Raw genomic sequence first — 17,554 nt, forward strand, 5'->3', positions numbered from 1 at the left:
CCCTTCCTCCCTCCTTCCCTCCCCCCCTTCCTTCCATCCGACTGAGCATCAGTCCCTTAGACCAGCTTAAGCAAAACTGTTTTTTATATATGTGGCTTCTAACTACCCAGGTTAATGGAACAAGCCACATATCTTGGTTTAAAAGACAGTTGAATAAAGATTAGGTCAACAAGTGATGGCAGTACCTAATCTGCTTCATCTTGACCTAGAGAATTGAAACATAGTCATTTCTGTTGCCCTGTGTTGTCCATCATCTGCCTTCTGAAAATCGAGCCTTGACCTTGTTTGTGCATTTTCAAAATGTGTCTTTCCCTCCCTCCTTCCCTCTGTCCCTTGCAGTCTCAGCCGCGAGAGGCGGGAGGTTGTCCTCACAGGCCGGCTATATTTTGTGCGCCGGGCCTGTTTTCAATATTCTGACCCTGCCCTAGCTTTCCTGTCCTCTTTTTAGAGACTTTCTCTCTTTTGGGCCTTCTGGGAAGAGTCTTAAAACCAAATCATTTCAAAATATGTGCTTCAGGAAGCTGTGAAGCCTGTCTTTTTCAAAAAGTTTCTTTAGTCATATGTGATCTGCTGTCTTGGTGGCGGGGTGGGGGAAGCGGTGGAACGCCAAGCAGAGTGAGGGGGTCTGTTCTGGAAGCTAAAGAGTTGGGCCTGCGCATTATCCCTTATTGTTCATGGATGTCTGGAAATCCGCTTTCTTGCCTTTTTAGCAAATGTAAAAATAGCAACAAAAGCAGATCATATGACTCACTGCCAGAGGGCCAGCTTGAACTGACACGGGCTTCTGTCCGCTCAGAGCCTTTCTACCCAGTGCTTCCGGCTCTTCGTGATGAGTTTGTGGCGGACATTAAACCCCCGCACGGCTGCCGCCACGTGGGTTCAGCGCGCTGCCTGTCCCCTCGCTCTGGTGCCCCTTGCCCCGCGCGGCCCATCCCTTGAGCTCGCTGGTGTTTGCAGCCGCCGTTGTCCCTCCTGCATCGTCCTCTGCTCCTTCTGGCATGTTTCTGCTGCCCAGTGTGGGTGGTGGAATTTGCTGTGCTGTATTAAAACGCAGAAAATAGACAGTTGCTACACTGTAGAACGTAATTGTTATGCGTTTTGCTGTGACGTTTACCAACCACGGCAAGAGATTTCTTTGTTTTCTAGAGATGATGTCTGTACACGGTGAGTAATCTTTTAAATGTTGACTAGTATATTTGGGTGGAAAGTCCAGTATTTAAGAAAATTATTCAGGGAAGAACACTGTACTTCATCAATATCTTTTCAATGAAAAGAGGATTTCAAGATGACCAGAACCTTGTTAGGAAATCACTACAGGTGCTGGAGGAGGGTCCTGCCCCTGGCGCGTCAACCTTTGTGGGACAGTAGGGGCTGCTCAGAAATGCCTTTCTGAACTGCATTGGCAGCTTTTTAAAATCAGAGGAGCGTGGCAAAGACACCTGGGCTCACTCACACGAGCACTGCCTGTCCTTTTCCCACGAGCACGTTGGCGGGGGTGAGATGGCGGGACTTCATCCCCCAGGGGACTTCTGGCCATGTCTGGAGCCATTGTTGGTCTCCAGACAACTCTGGGGGAGGCGCTCCTGGCATCTAGTGGGTGGAAGGCAGGTGCTGCCCTACCTCCTGCAGCGCACAGGACAGCCCTCAGTGGAGGATGATCCACTGTGCACGTCACTAGTGCCGAGGCCAAGGCCCCCCACTCCGTGCTGGAGAAGTGTGACGTCTTAGCAGGGCCATCGTGACCTGGTTTCTTGATGGCTGCTCTGTGCGGGTGACCCCAACAGCTGCATCCCACGTGGTGGGCAGAGAAGCTGCTGGGAGGCTGAGAGATTGTACTTCTACCCAACACCTGCCTTGTTCCAGGAGTTTCAAAGAAATTGTGTGGTTTATGTGATGCCATCAAGGCATATGGTCTTTAACCTGTCTGGGAGATAAACTACCCCACAGCTAACAGAACCAGGTGAGGATGCCAGTGGTTCTGCCTGGGAGTGGGGACACCCCCAGGAAGTCCCTGTGGGGGTTGTGTGTGTGCGTGTGCCCGCGCACATACATATATATACATGCACCATGCACACGTATGCTTGTGCAGCTCGGTACACACATGACACGTGCATTTTACATGTGTACTGCATATACATGTGTTTTCCTACTTATTTTTATTACATAAATAATACATGATTACATTGTTTTTGTCAAAGGCACAGCCACCAGAGACCCTCCCATCTTCCTCCTCTCTAGTCCTACCTCCCACCATTAATGATGGGAAGCCTTCCAGTTTTTGTGTAAACATCTAAATAAATGAAGCTCAATGTAGTTAAATATAGTATATGATGCATACCTTTTATAATGGTTATAACCATCTTCTGTGGATGGACATCTAGATGATTCCAGTTTCTCCTTTTCACATCTATTTTCAGGCTCCGGCCTTGCAGAAACAGCTGTTTCCTTGGACAGATACTTAGCAAGGAAATATATGCTCTTAAAGACACGTACATTGAAAGTTCTAATAGATACCACCAAATCATCTTCCAAAATGACTTACACATTTTACACTGCCACCAGTGGCAACTGACAGCCCTGATTTCTTATCTCCTTAGCATTATGAGGTATCATCATTCTTTGTAAATTTTATTAGAGTCATGGGTAAAGACATTCTCGCAGTTGTCACCTGCTTTTTCCCTGGTGAGAAGGGTGCACTTCTGCACTGATGGTGCAGTCCAACATAGTTGTGTGTGACTTTTCGTTACTTAAATTGCCAGGTCTGCATTTTTTTTTTTCCAGACAAATGCTCTTTCCAGAACATGTTCGATCCCATCAACCACTAAGGGGGGTGGGTAGTAGGTTTTGCTCCCCAGGAGATGTTTTTGGTTCTCGAGACTGGAGAGAGGGTGCTGCTGGCATCCAGTGGGTGGGGCCCAAGGATGCTGCTAAACAACCCACAACGCACGAGACGGCCCCCCGCGGCAAAGACTTGGGTGAGAGTCTCAGTTGTGCTGCCGTCTAGACACCTTACTCTCAGGCTTCTTATCTTGCTCCTAAATCCCTGCTGTGTGTGGACAGCATGGACCCAGGAGCAGATCTTCCACTAACTCAGGGCATCAGCCATGTGGGCCCCCTTGGTGTCCCTTCACATGCCAGGCCTCAAACCTGCCAGGCAGACTCCCGCTGTAGTGCTTGGAGTTGGCAGAATAATGGCCTCCGAGATGTCCACGTCCTAATCCCCAGAGCCTGTGACTGTGTTCCTTCCATGGCAGAGGGTACTTTGCAGATGGCATTAAATTAGGGACCTTGAGATGGGGAAATGACCCAGGATTATCTAGCTAGGCTCAGTGTAATCCCAGGGGTCCTTATGAGGGAGAATCAGAGAAAGAGACACAAGGATGGAAGCAGGGCTCAGTGATGCCGGGCTGCGAGCCCAGGCACGTGGACAGCCCCGAGAAACAGCAGCCAAGCGGATGCTTCCCTACAGCCTCCAGAAGGCTCAGGGCCCTGCTCACCCACTGTTGACTTCTGACATCTGAAACAGCAGGGGAATAATGTGTGTTGTTTTAAGCCACCAAGTTGGTACTTTGTTACAGAAAGAAGGAAACTGACACAGTGCCCTTGGCCCTTGCTGTTTCCTCTGCCCGCAGTGGAATGCTTTGCCTCAAGTGGTCATGTGGCCTCTGCTCTCCTGGTCACTTCCCTGATCATCCTGAATAAAGTAGCACCCCCATCACCCTGATTCTCCTGGCAAATGTCATCACCTAACCTGTTCTGTACTTTCATGTTTGCTTTTTTATCATTTGTTTTTTCCTGTGAGAATGTAAACCCCATGAGGGCAGGGATTGTTGTCTGTTTAGGTCATTGCTTCAATTCCAGCAGCTGAATACCCAGTGAATATTTATTGAATGATTAAACAACGGTCCTGTTTGGTCATACTTGCTCTTTGCCGTTCAGCCCTGTGAGAGGGCAGGTGGAAGGGGTCCTGGGGCCCAGGTGAGCTCCCCACCAACTGCTCTGCTCCTGGCTCCCCTCCACGGCCCGTGGCCCACGGCCTGCTGTGAGCCTGGGGATGTTTCCCCTTGACTTCAAAGGGAAAGGGCATCAAGACATGCATGCTTTTTGGGATCTAACGAGGGCAGGGGACAGTCTCTCCATTTCAGGATCTGTGTTCACATGATACATCATCACTCCGAGTGTAGCTTAGGGTTCCTTGGCCTTCACTGAGGTCATTCAAAAGGGCTTGTGGTCTTGGAGCCCTCTGTAATGGATACTCTTGGCTGTTGGAGAAAATGGCATTGGAGCTGGGCCGTGAAGGATGCTGGAATTCTGGCTGCCCATACTTTGGGGAAAGGCTGTCTCCATCAAGAAGGGAGCAGGGATCGGGGTGGAAAGTTGTGTAATTGCAAGATTCCAGGGGGCAGGGGCTCAGTCTGCAGCAGCTGGACCAGCCTGTGTCTGCAGAACAGAGGGAAGCCGAGGAGTTGAATGGAGGATGCCATTAGCAAGGAGGCAGGACCACGTCTTGGGAGAATTGCAATTGCCAGGCATTCTCGGTCTTTCGGGTTGGGAATTTCAAGTGTGACCCATTCAAATGGTGGAATGTCCAAGAAGGCAAGTGGAGGTACCAGGTTGGGAATTTTCAGCATATTGACAGTGCTTAAGTCATGGAGTAGCTGAGCTCCCCTCTGGAGAGAGGACACACTAAGAAGGGAGGAGAATCCAGGACTGGGCTGTGAGAGTCCACTAATTATTGGCTTAGTGAGGATGAGGTTGGCCAGAGGGCTGCAGAAGAAAGTCCAAGAGAATATGGCTTGGAGTGGGCAGAAAAAAGAAGAGAAGGTAAACCTTGGAAAACACTTACCTCCAGGGGACCCGTGGCAGAGGAGGATGGGCTGGCGAAGGGTGTCAGGAAGGAGGTGGAGAGAAGTAAAACCAGTGGGCGGACGGACAGCCTACTTCCCAGGCACTGTCCCAGGGCATCCCTGGTTCACAGTGCCCAGGGTAAAGGAGGGCACCGTCAGTTTCGTGAAGCTGATTTGCTGTGTTTCCATTTGAGGAACTCTTCTGATCATTTTTTTTCTGTTAAGGGCTCTTTCTCTTACAAACTAATGATTCTAATTGGTGTGAGTTTTTTTCAAAGCCTCTTTTTAAATTGAGATATAGTTGCTGTACAATAGTATGTAAATTACAGGTATACAGTGTAGTGATTCACAAATTTTAAAGGTTATACTCCATTTATAGTTATTATAAAATGCTGGCTATGGTCCCCATGTTGTACAATATATCCTTGTACTTTATAATCAAAATCTTTACTTTGGAAAATGAGAAGTTGGCAGCCTTGCATCAGCCCCACCCCTTCCTTAAGTCATCCCAGCCTGTGGGAGAAGTGATGTAGGTGGCGCTCCCTGGAACCACGGGAGAACAGCCCCAAAGAGAGTTCTCTGGGGCTCGCTTTATGGTCAGGGATCACTTAGAAGGTGGATCTTGATTTTTGATAATTAGTTTGATGCATTCATCGGACTTGCAGCTGCTTGAAAACATCCTTGAAGAATTCTTGTTGCCAAGTTGTTGATTGTAGCGCCCTCTGTTTGGCACTCCGAATCCTGGTCCCCTGATTCGGTGGCAGAGCCCGGCTCCAGTTCCCGTGGAGTAATCAGATTCCGCCTCCAGTCCCTGAAATTGCTTATAGTTATGACTTAACTGGAAAGTGAGTTCGTTCCTGACTTGTAACCTACTCAGCTGTAGGTCCTACAAGTGCCAGCCGCATCTGGCAGGACGCCGGACTTATAGCGTGGTCAGGACAGCCCTACGCCCCCCAGCTCCACCCCCTCTGGTAGACATGTTAAAATTAGGGTATCAGAAGCAGAGCCACCCAGCACCAGGGCAGGGATTTTATCCCAGTTGCATTTTCTGTGTGTCATTTCAGACTGCCTCTAAATGAGACACATGATTAGAACAGCGCAGACTTGGGAAGAGAGCTGCGGCAAGCAGGTCTTTGCCAAGAACTAAATCTAGAACCGACATTAATGTTCCAAAACCTGACTGATCAGGACCACTGTCAAAACAGTGGCGCTGAGGTTTTGTCCAGGGACGGTCTACATGGCCACTTCCACGATGAGCATCGTTGGAGAAGAGGGTCCCGCATACAGGAAAGTATCATGTCCCCCGTTCACCCACCAATGGGTGGAAGAAGGCATCACTTTTAATGGCAGTGTGATGGTAAAGACAACTGTCTCCTTCCTGTCCTTTCACTCCGAGGCTTTCATTGTTTTAGTGCCACAGTTCAGCCTTCTGTCTTTTCGTTCTGCCTCCCCACCCTTGGACATCAGTCTCCCCACTTCAATTTCAGAAATCATTCTGTCCCACAAAGTTTAGCTTCCCTGCCCTCTGCAAAACCTCCTGGGCTTTGCCACTTCTGAATGGGGGAGAAGTTTATGTGTTTATGGATTTCCTTGTGTATCTGGATACGAGATTGTTTTTCTGAGTTAGGAAATTGTCAAAATGCAACGTTCTGGACAATGAGGGCTTTCATGTCTATTCAGATTTAAAGGAAGTTTATGGAAGTGGAGCTCATAATTTTAAGCAGAGGTGTGATTTCTAGAGAATTCTCTAGACCAAACCACCACTATCCTGGTGACTAGTTTTGTGTTTTCAGCTCTAGGTCATGTGAAATACCCCCAAACAACGGCTTCTTCCCTTTCTCTTCAGGAACATCACTTTGGATTCCCAGGGCAGACCTTATGATAGGACTATTTTCACACTATTGGTTAAAAATTTTAGAATTGTTCAAAGCCAATTTGGAGGAGCAAGTCTTCTTGAAACAACCCTGATGACGCAGATGGCTCCTTATTTTTAACCTAAGAGCACTTGTTCCAGGACTGTGCACAAACTGTAGCTGTTTCCATGGAAACACTCGCAGGCCTGATAGGAACAAAACATTCGGCCCAGTTTGTCTGTGTCTTAGTCTGTTGCCAGGACGGGTCCTGCTGTTCCTCTGTTGTCGGGAATTGGTGTGGTGTTAGGATTCCAGCTGAATTTGATCAGTCACTTGGATTTTCCTCTCATTTCTCAAGTGATTGTGTATCTGGGTTTGGGCACAGGGCACGGCGGTAGGAAACAAAGGAAAGCATCTCTGCTGTTGTAGTCTCACCTTCCCCACTCAGGCCAACAGAAGGAAGCCCAGGGACCATCTGCTTCCACGTAAAGAAGCCACTCTCTGAAGGTCCGTTCGTTCAGAGACCAGAGATGAGGGCAGGAGGGATATTGGGGTATTTATAGGCCCTTATTCCGCCACATATTCTAGATTTAGACTTCTCAAATTTCCAGTGTAGAATAAAGAGTTAAGCCAGATGGACACTGATTTACCGATATTTAGTTCTTTGAGCCGAAATGGTTTCACCATCCATCTGACTTAGATCTCAGCTAACACTTCCACGAACTTCTGCTTTTCATTTAAATGGTTACTTGCAAAAAGAAAACAGAGGAGAGAGACGAGAAGTAGCATATCTGTAGCTGTGATTGACGTTGGCAGGCACGGGGCTCTAAGGTGACACTGTGTCTTGGAACGTGAGCTGGGATCCCTCACGTCCCACCACCGTCAGTGGGGGTCACGGCTCGTCGGGAGTTCGTTTCTGTTCCAGAAAGCAGCAGTGTTTTAGGAACGTGCAAAATTTTGTAGAGCACAAAATTTAGGTATCAATTCAGATAACTGGAGATTACTCTGGATATATAAAATATGTCTCCAAACTGTGTAATATTAAAAGTGTATTCTTTTCCTTGAAAAATGCAAATCATACTTAAGATTTCCATGTGAATTGCAAAGGTCTGAGGAGTTCTTGCAGCATAAATGCAGGTTTCCATTCTTGGTTTAATGGTGCTTGGGTTGTAGCAGAAAAGGTGTTTGGGCAAAAATAGTAAGGGAAAAATGATTCATATTTGACTTCTGTCTACATTAGGCATGTTCAGGACAGGGATTTGGGAAATCACATAATAAATATGAGACCTGAATGCTTGATTGAGGACTTGCTTTCATTTCTTCACCATCATGAGCACGAGAAGATATATTTTAAAGCTTTGAAAGACATATGTGAGAGATTATATATAGGCCATAAAATGGATTACCTATTAAAAATAAGAATCAGTAAAGAATACAGCTGACTTGCAAGGAAAAAGAACTTGCCAGTTTTAAGTTACTGTCAGTTCTCTTTAAAAATGAATTTGACAGGGGAGGGTACAGCTTGGTGGTAGAGTGTGTGCTTAGCATGCACGAGGTCCTGGGTTCAATCCCCAGTACCTCCATTAAAATAAATAAATACATACATACATATATAAATACATAAATAACCTAAATAAATACATAAATACATACCCCCTGAATAAAGTTAAAAAAATAATTTGGAAAAGTTTCTTCTTTGCAAACTTTAATCATGACCTTGCTTTGTTTCCATATATTTAATTTCACTGAAAAGATATTTCAGAAAAAAGCCTTTCTAGAGATGGTTTTTCCTTTATTATGCAGAGTTGGAATGATGGTGCTTGCAGGAATGGGGTTCCATCCCACACTGCACATCAGCTGATTGGCGTGGATGGAGAAGGGGCATCGTAACTATACATCCATCTGTATTTAGTCTGAGGGGGAAGGTCCTCCAGTAACCCTGACACACGGTGTGGGGTGGGGAGTACTCGCAGATGGCTGTTTCCAGGCTGGCAGCACGGTAGTAGGGGCATGTTGTTTTAAAGGGAAAGCCATCTTGCCTCTTCCTTGGCGAATGCACGAGAAACCACTGAAGGAATCCTTTTAGAGCTTTTGGCTTCCAGGACAGACAGACATGTGCTTCTCTCAACCTGGCTGAGAGCAGGCCCCAAATGTCTGCCTCCAGAGTATGATTCTAAAGAAAGAAATTGCACTTTCTAGTATGTGCCAGTGTTCTTTTAAATTGATAACTAGCCCTGAGATGAGCACATAGCCAGTTGCATTGTTGTGACATTTCATTGTAAAAACAATATTCTTAAGCAAACTGTGGTTGCCTAGTGCTCAATTCAGCCCAAGCAATTTTTCCAGTTGGGTTATAGGAAGTCAGCTTCATCCAGATTTTGTTTCTGCTACAGAAGTTGTCCCTCCTCATTGTGTCCTGACATCATTTTCTTGCGAGCTGTAGAAAGCAACAGTGCACTGTGTCATCGTGGCCACCGTTCTATTGCTTTTATGCTCGCAGTGGGCAGACCTTTTGAAGCTTGCCCTTTGCCTCTCTTCCCTCTTATACATCATTTTTTTCCCTTATTCTTTTTTCTGAGAGTGAATATGACTTGAGATTTCTCTGGAAAGAGTAGGATTATCTGGGATTGGCTCTCTAGCCACCCTCAGCAACTTGAATCCTTGTGCAATGGCAACTAACCTGGAGCTGCCAGGTCAGATGGAGTCCTGATCTCCTCATGTGTCGACCTCAGAGAACTCAAATATGTCTCCTGTAGTATGAGAATTATTCATGTCTATTACAAGGTAATACTGCTAACTTAAATTGGGCTCAAATAGGCTTTCCTATGGATCAGGGTTACATTGAAATGAAAAAACTATGAGGCCACAAGGGATTTGCTCACTGTTGTACATCTCTTTTATATTTGTTGCTTACCTTTGACTTGGCTGATCTACAGTAGAATGTTCCAGAAATTTCATTGGGTCTAATGTCTGATTTGGCACTAACTTATTGATGGTTCTGTTTGGAGGGTTTCCTTGGGCCTCAGTTATATGACTGCCATAACTTTTAATCACACTTATTAGACACAGGTGGACACATAAGCCCCAGTTGGATTCCTCACCCCGTTCAGCTCTGTCATTAGTGTTTTCAGTGACGTGATTTGGCGCTGTTTTTCCAACACATTTTCAGGAAATTAGTTTTAAGTTCGACAAGAACTTGCTGATTAAAGCTACTGACGTTCAGCTATTTTCTGTACCTTCTTGGGGAATTGAGCTTGAAGTCAAATGTGTACATTTTAACTATAACATGTGAACTCTTCTTTTCACAACTGTGGGTTTTCTGCTTGGTTTGGTACTTGAAGAAGGAGCCTTGCTCGGTGCTCCAGCCTCGCCCCGTGCTCATGTCTAGTTCAGAAGAAGCCTGGATTGGTTCAGGGCTAGCCGACAGACCTTAACACGTGGACCAGTGCCAGTTGATTGGCAGTATCTGCAGGAAGCACCGTGTTGAGAAGGAGTCTGAAGTCTGGACCCAGAGGGAAGGATGCCAGCGTGGATTAGTGACCTGGGCACAGGATTGGGCGGTCTCAGAAGCACTCTCGCTGTTCCTGTTTTAGTGAAGATCATCACATTGGTGCCTAATGCAAGCCCCTAAGAGCTCCAAGGCCAGTTAGCATCCTGCAGACCAGGCTGGTCTGCCTGAAAGCAGAGGCTGTCAAACTTAAGGGAGCAGCAGAAGCATCTGGAGGGCTGGTCAAAACCCAGGTTTCCCAACCCCATCCCCAGAGTGTGACATTCAGCTGGTCTGGGGTGGGGGCTGACGTTGACATTTGTAGCAAGCTCCCTGGTGACGATGAGGCTGCCAGTCAGGGACTCCACTTTGAGAACTGCTGCCCTACCTGTCCTCACAGCTCTCTGGGACCTCAGAGAGGTATTGGAAGTTTGGTTTGGGGCCCGTGTGCCAACCTCCGTCCTCCACAGTGCTGGGTTCAAGTCAGGTCTGGAGTTCCTTGTTTCTGCCCAGAAACAGCTAAATCATCTTTAGCCACATATAAACTTAAAAGGGCTTAAAACATTCTACTCCTGCTTTGAAAGGTTGCTCTGAAAACATGAGCCACATCTATTTCACTTACTCTCCATTCAGCACCACCCCAGGACACCAAAAGTGATGCCGCCTGTCTGCTAAGCAGGCACGTGGACGTTTAGGAACAGAGAAAGTGACAAGTGGAGTTTTACACCTCGAGGATGGTCATGCTGACACATTTAGTGAGGCTGACTGGTTTGCAGCCACGCGGATGACCCCACGCCACTTCAGCGCTCAGCAGGGCTGACTCCTTTTGTATATTTGCTGGCGTGTGTGTTCTCTGTTCACACGTCCGGCTTTTGTTGAGTGTCTGCTCTCTGCAAGGCGTTGTGAATTTCACACGCGGTCAAGGCCTCCGGTGCAAGAGAGCGCACCAAACCAGAAGACCTAGAGCCCCAGGCCGCAGGGCTTTTCTGTTAGAATCACTGTGTTGGGAGCATTTCTCTCCTGGGGTTTTCTCAAGGCGGGGTTAGCAGGTAGGCACGGCGGAGAAGGCAGGAGGCCAGAAGCATCTCTTGTGTGTCCAGCACAATGTTTAGCTCTTGAAAGGGGGCCACAGACAGAAATGAGCCAGCACCGTCCTGCCCCCAGAACAGCACCACTTGGGAAACCCCAAATCTGAAACAATGCCATGCACATGGCCAAGTTTGGGACTGCCAGCCTTTTGTCAGTTCTTTGAAGCAAGTGTGATATGGTTACTCATAGACCACGGCAGATTATACAGGGGACTTATACACTCATTTTTATTACACCTCATTTCCAGATCCTTTATTTTTGTCGTTTAACCTTTACTCTGTGCTAATTCTGGTATTTATCAGAGTGAATTTCTAGAATCAGTGTGACAGTGCTGAGAATGTGGGAAGAGGATTTTTTCATAAAGTGCACGGGTGTTTCTGTGTCCCTGTCTTGCAGGGTGTCACATATCCAGCAGCAGCTGGCCCAGCTGGATACCGAGTCCTGGCCGGGCATGGCCGAGGCAGACAGGGACCGGCTGCAGCTCATCAAGGAGAAGGAAGCCCTGCTTCAGGAGCTGCAGCTCATCATCCAGCAGAGAAGGCCCGGGGAGGACGTGGTGCGGCTGGAGGAGGAGCGGCGGCGCCTGGAGGAGGAGATCCAGCGAGCCCGGGCCACGTCGGTGCAGGGCGCCACAGAAAGGTGGGCTGGCCACGGGGGCGGGTGGCCTGGCCTCCAGTGGAAGACCGCCGGGAAAGGCTGAATCAAAGAATTGCGTGTGGCTTGAGTAAGACAAAAGCAGTCTGTTATTTTGGGTTTTATGACTTAGGTGTGCTTTTTTAGAATTTAGTCATTCAAATCTAAACCAGTTTTGGGGAATTTAGAGTTGAGTTTCTTGTTAGGAAAATACACTTGCTGTCTTCGAAAGCCACCAATGGACTGTTTTCTTCCCTACAGGATTCTACTTCAGGAAAAAAGAAACTGTCTACTTATGCAGCTGGAAGAAGCTACCCGTTTAACATCCTATCTCCAGTCCCAGTTAAAAAGGTAGGTGACTTTAAAAGAGAAAACCAAACTTGATTATCATGTTATAATGACATGCCCGTGAATTTCACAGTTCCCTTCAGCTTGGATTTATCTCCCAGAACTTAGAACCTGGAGTGGTTGTAAACACAGAGCAGCAAAGTGGATACATTATACTTTTAAGAGGAGCTGCTAATATATGATCCAAGGAATATGAGGATAATCAAGTGTGACTTCAGAATAACAGATCTGAAGTCAGATTTATCCAAGGGTTTTATAACTCCCCAAATCAGAAGTGTTTGTATGCACATGTACATTTTTATTTGGGGTTTTTGTAAGGTATGAACATCTTTAAAATAAGATCTGGATGCTCAAGAGGTTTTCAAGGACTTACTGTATTGTGAAGTGTAGCGTTAAGGGCTTCTCTGTATCACCCTCAGTAGTTCCTCCTCAGAGCACCTCGAGGCGGTTACTGTTATCACAGCACCGGGAGAAAGTGGGAGGTGCAGAAAGGGCAGAGCGCTTGACCAAATGGATTCAGCTAGTCCGAGTTGGAGCTGGAACTTGAACTCGTAGCCATAAGTCCTTGAGGTTAACCACTGCTCTCTACCAACATTCAAAGCAACAAAGGAAATATTCACAAAGGGCCTTAAGATGCTCACAGGTGTTAAAGGCGGGCCGGGGTGGGGGCTTCGTGGGGGAAGGAGGCAGGACTGCGTTCCCTCGGGGCGCAGAGCAGATGCTCGGCCCACAGTGGGGAGGCCCACAGTGGGAGTCGGCGGGCTCCCGGTCTCCGGGCTGCTGTCCTCAGCTCCGGGCGCTCTCGTTGCAGCCTGTCCGCCAGCACCCTGACGGTGTCCTCCGGGAGCAGCCGCGGCTCGCTGGCCTCCAGCCGCGGCTCGCTGGCCTCCAGCCGCGGCTCCCTGAGCTCCGTCAGCTTCACCGACATCTACGGACTCCCGCAGTACGAGAAGCCCGACGCCGCCGACGGCGGCCAGCCTCTGCGCTTCGACCTGGTCCCCTTCGACTCCCTGGGCCGGGACGCCCCCTTCACCGAGCCCCCGGGCCCCTCCGCCTTCCACAAACAGAGGCGCTCCCTGGACACGCCCCAGTCCCTGGCGTCCCTGTCCTCGCGCTCCTCCCTGTCCTCGCTGTCCCCGCCCAGCTCGCCCCTGGACACGCCCTTCCTCCCCGCCTCGCGCGACTCGCCCTCGGCGCCGCTGGGGGACGGCGGCTTCGAGGTGCCGGGCCTGGGCGCCCTGGACCGGCTGCGGGCTCAGGCGTCCGCTCCGGGGGACGAAGACCTGCCGGCCACGGCGGGCCTGCAGCCGCACGGGTTCCCCGGGGACGGGGAAGGACCTCGCGAGCGAGGACCCCCAGCGGCTGCGGCTCCCACGGGCGCAAGTACGTATTGAGGAGCCCGGCGGGGGTTCCGGGGCCTGGGAAGACCCAGTTTCGAAATGAGGGAGGCAACAGCGCACTTGCACCGAAGCCCGCTGCCTCTGCAGTTGCACAGGGAGCCTAAGGTTAGGACTCTTGATAGGGCGAGGAAGCGCCTGCCCGCTCTGTGTCGTTTTGTCGTGGGTCCTTGAAGTGTCACTGAAACTGGCAAAGTGGGCTTTCCCAGGCATTTCGCTTATTTGCAGAAAATGCCCAGTTGTTGAAAATGAGGTCAAGAACCACATATTCTTCCACACTCGGAGGCTGACAAAGAGGTCCTGGGCCTTAATGAGCTCGCCGGGGCGTGTGCCCAGGTGGAACTTGTGTGTGTTCCCGCCTCGGCCCTCCGTAGGGACCGGTGTCTGGCCAGAGACCCGCAGAAATCTCTACTTCCTTCGTCCCTGTGACTTCATCACTTCACCCTTTGCCCTTGTACTTTTCAAGGATGTAATTCTATCAAAGGGGAAGATGCAAATAATTGGCATACGTTCCAGAGACCTGCCAGTGAGCATCTGTCATTTCTACCCAATCGATTTCCCTGGTGCTCTTCAAATCAAGAAACATGTAGCCACGAGAATTTCATCCATCTAGTTGTTGTTAATTCAGCTTCTACTTGGTGCCAGGGTCCGTCAGCTTGTAGCTCACATGGAAAACCAAACTACTGTTTAGGGAACATTCTGGCTGCAGAATCTGGGCTTCAACCCTCCTGATCTTGACCCCATGTGAGCCAACCTCTGGAGACTTATACTTCCTTCATTTTCAGAGAGGATCAAGAACGAGACCTCTCATTCCTGAAGTTCAGCCAAATTAATTGGCTTTTATTTGTACAGCAAAACTGCTTTTAGAGACATTCCATTTAGGCGAATGCCGGGTAATTTGTATAGCATAATTGACCTCTACCAGGGGTGGCTTTTTTTTTGCCTCTGGGGGATAATTGGCAGTGTCTGGAGACATTTTTGGTTGTCACAACTGAGGGGACTGGTGGGGAGGTGCTACTGGCATCAAGTGGATGGAGACCAGGGACGCTGCACAGCACAGTCCCCGCCACAAAGAATGAGCCAGCCAGAACATAAATAGTGCCGAGCCCGAGAAACCCAACTCATGTCTTACGAAGTAGTTTAGCAAGGATAAGAATACAACGTGAGTGCAAAACCAAGTGGTGTAGTGGAAATGGCTTCGAACTTGCAGCTTAGAGACTCAGGTTCTGTTCCTTGTCCCGTTGACTCACTAGCTGTGTGACCTTGAGCACATCCCTGGACAGACCAACTCTCAACTTCCCTGCCCTTGAACAAGGTGATCTTTATGGGCTCATCCATTCGCCGCCATTCTGTTACTCATCAGCTTTTCACGTATAACCACATTGGTTGTCACATATAGGTGAAATAATAGTCTCTTCTGGCATTTATGTGTCTAACCAGAGCGCCATTATGTTCTGAGGCAGCCCCGGGGCTTTTTGGCACCTCTCTTTTTGGTGTCTTCCCCTCTGTCTGCACACACACCTTTCATATCCCCAGACACTTGATTTCTGTAATTCACATATACAGGGGACCTTCATTTGCTTTGTTTTTCGTTATAATCACAAGTTCAGTGGTCCCTGTCTACTCCTTTCATTCAAGAGAGAAAATACAAAATAAGGACAGAATTGTGCCTCTGTTGTTGCTTGAGCTTACTTTTCTCAGTGCCCCCCTCTGCCCCCACCACACCAACTTTTCTTTAAAGGTTGATACACAAGAGGATCTGTCTCGTTACACAGCAAATCCAGACAAGGCCCGAAGCCCCTTTGGGGAGAGGGGAAAGACAGGGTGCAGAGGAGAAGAGCTGACTTAATTTTCTTATCCTGATTTATTTTTCTTTCCCTCTTCGTGGCTGATACTACAGTGCCTCAAACATCTTATCCTGGGAGGTCTTTGCTCATGCTATGGTCAGATACTGCCACCTGGTGGTCCGTTCGCATATGACATGCTCAGGAGAACTGGGCCCGTAAACACCAGGACAGTTGATGCAGTGGGTCCTGCTGGCTGCTCCCAGGGAGCCAGGTTGGGTAACCAGCTTCAGGCACGGACACGGGGTGACTCCTTGCCTCCTTTGACGCTTGTGGGAATGCCAGAGCCTAGAGCCATTGTGACTTCATAAAGTTGGCGAGGATCTTGGTTCTCATTGTTACCCCTTGTTTGGACACCTGAGGTCACATAGTTCCCTCTGGCTCTCCAGTGTGATTCGGAACAGTACAGTCCAAGTTTGGCTCAAGCACATTTTAGCCAGATAAAGTTTTTCTAACAGAAGATTCAAAATTGCCCAAATGCGTAAGGCAGGCTCTAGGAATGCAATTTCTTTGTGTTTTAAATCGATCTGAGGGGACAGAAGGTAGGAGAGGGGTGTGGTGAAATAGACTGTGATCTTTAACAGCTTTTACATGTTTACCACAGCTTTATCTTCCCAGAATTTTAAAAGCCAAAGGTGTCATGATTTTGAAATCCATTCCTATTTTCATCTCCTGTTGGTTTTTGCTAATATAAGTCCATAAATGTTTTGACTTTGTTCATCTGTTCTTTGATGTTTTTATTACAGTCATGCCCTGTTTAAAATCGTTGGCTTAAATTCTACTCTTTTCACTTTCTGCTTTTCTTTTTATCTCTTTTCCCATGCCGCTCGACAGAAACGTTCACTGTAAGTGACCTTGGAATTCTCCTTCGCTTGTTGGTCGGGCTGTGGTGCGTCTTTGCGCAGTGAATCTGTGTATTTAGGATGGCCAGGGCTGGCCAGGAGGACATGGCTCGGGGCTGTACTTGAATGTAGCTCAGTAGTTACTCTTACCACTGTTACTGTCACCTCAATAGTAGTCACCCTGGCGACCGAAGTTGTGTAAAAACTTTTCTAAAAGCTTGAAGTATTTTTCCTCTTTGCACTTTTCCCCAGTCTTTAATGCTTGCATTATTTTCGTATGCCAGCTGGCAGCTCGGCCCACGATGTGATTTTCATCTTTTTATTATACTTTCTTCCTTTTTGTCAAGCAGTGTTTGCTCCTCTTAGGTCTTGGTGTCTCTCTGTCTGTCCGTGTTTAATGATAGAAAGATCAGGGATTTTTTTAATGAGTTTGGAAGATTTTTTTTTTTAATGGAGAGACTGGGGATTGAACCCAGGACCTTGTGCGTGCTAAGCATGTGCTCTGCCACCGAGCTCTCCCCTCCCTGTGGAAGATTGTTAATTGCTTACTGCATTGGCCTTGCCCCCCACCATCCATCTCGTTGCCTTGAAGGCCAAGAGCAGACAGTGGGGTGTGTGGTGGGGGTCTGTGTGTGCTTTTTTCTCACCCAGGGCTGAGCGTACTTCCTCTTGTGAACGCCTGCGTGCAGTTGCTGCATGAATGCGCTAAGCCCGGGATCACCGAGGATCGGTCCCTTCATTTCTCTCTTCATGCACCTTCCTCGCAGTGAGAGAGTTTTGTCAGAGTTGCACCGTGGGGTGGACTGGAAGTTAAGTGGATCCTTGTGTGGTGCAACTTCCTTGAAGGTGTGTACAGCCGTGTCAGAGCTGGGAAGGAGGGCGCCAGCAGCTGTGTTTGCAGGGAGTCCTGCAGGGAACTGAGGGGCGCCCCCTACAGTTCAGAGCTAGGGCTCTGGGTCCTTCCGTGGGCAAGGTGACAAGAAGCACTGGGCGTGGGAATCGTGATCTACCGTCTGAGAGTCGGCGCCTCTGGCCATGCCAGCTGGAGCCTGTTTCTGTCCCTGACCGGTGGCCCCCAGGCTTGGAGCCACAGGCCTGTGGAAGGTCAGCTTTTTTGTGGAGTTAAGATCGTGAGACCAAGGACCTCAGCTCTGCCTGTTTTGTGCCCTGTTTAACGTGTTGGCTGTAATTGTTGTGTGAATAATAATTTGGCT

The 17,554-nt window shown here is 48.5% G+C and overlaps 1 protein-coding gene across 4 annotated transcripts in view; it reads left to right on the top strand.

The window, feature by feature from the left end:
• Positions 1 to 17,554, top strand: part of WWC3 (WWC family member 3) — a 99,510-nt gene that overhangs the window by 65,742 nt on the left and 16,214 nt on the right. For all 4 annotated transcript variants that reach the window (XM_072956553.1, XM_072956550.1, XM_072956551.1 and 1 more), the window contains 3 exons: positions 11,673 to 11,915; positions 12,171 to 12,260; positions 13,069 to 13,640. In XM_072956553.1, coding sequence (XP_072812654.1) covers positions 11,673 to 11,915; positions 12,171 to 12,260; positions 13,069 to 13,640 — 905 coding nt within the window. The remainder of the gene's footprint in view (positions 1 to 11,672; positions 11,916 to 12,170; positions 12,261 to 13,068; positions 13,641 to 17,554) is intronic.

Source organism: Vicugna pacos, chromosome X (genome assembly GCF_048564905.1).
Source record: "Vicugna pacos chromosome X, VicPac4, whole genome shotgun sequence".
Lineage (NCBI taxonomy): Eukaryota > Metazoa > Chordata > Mammalia > Artiodactyla > Camelidae > Vicugna > Vicugna pacos.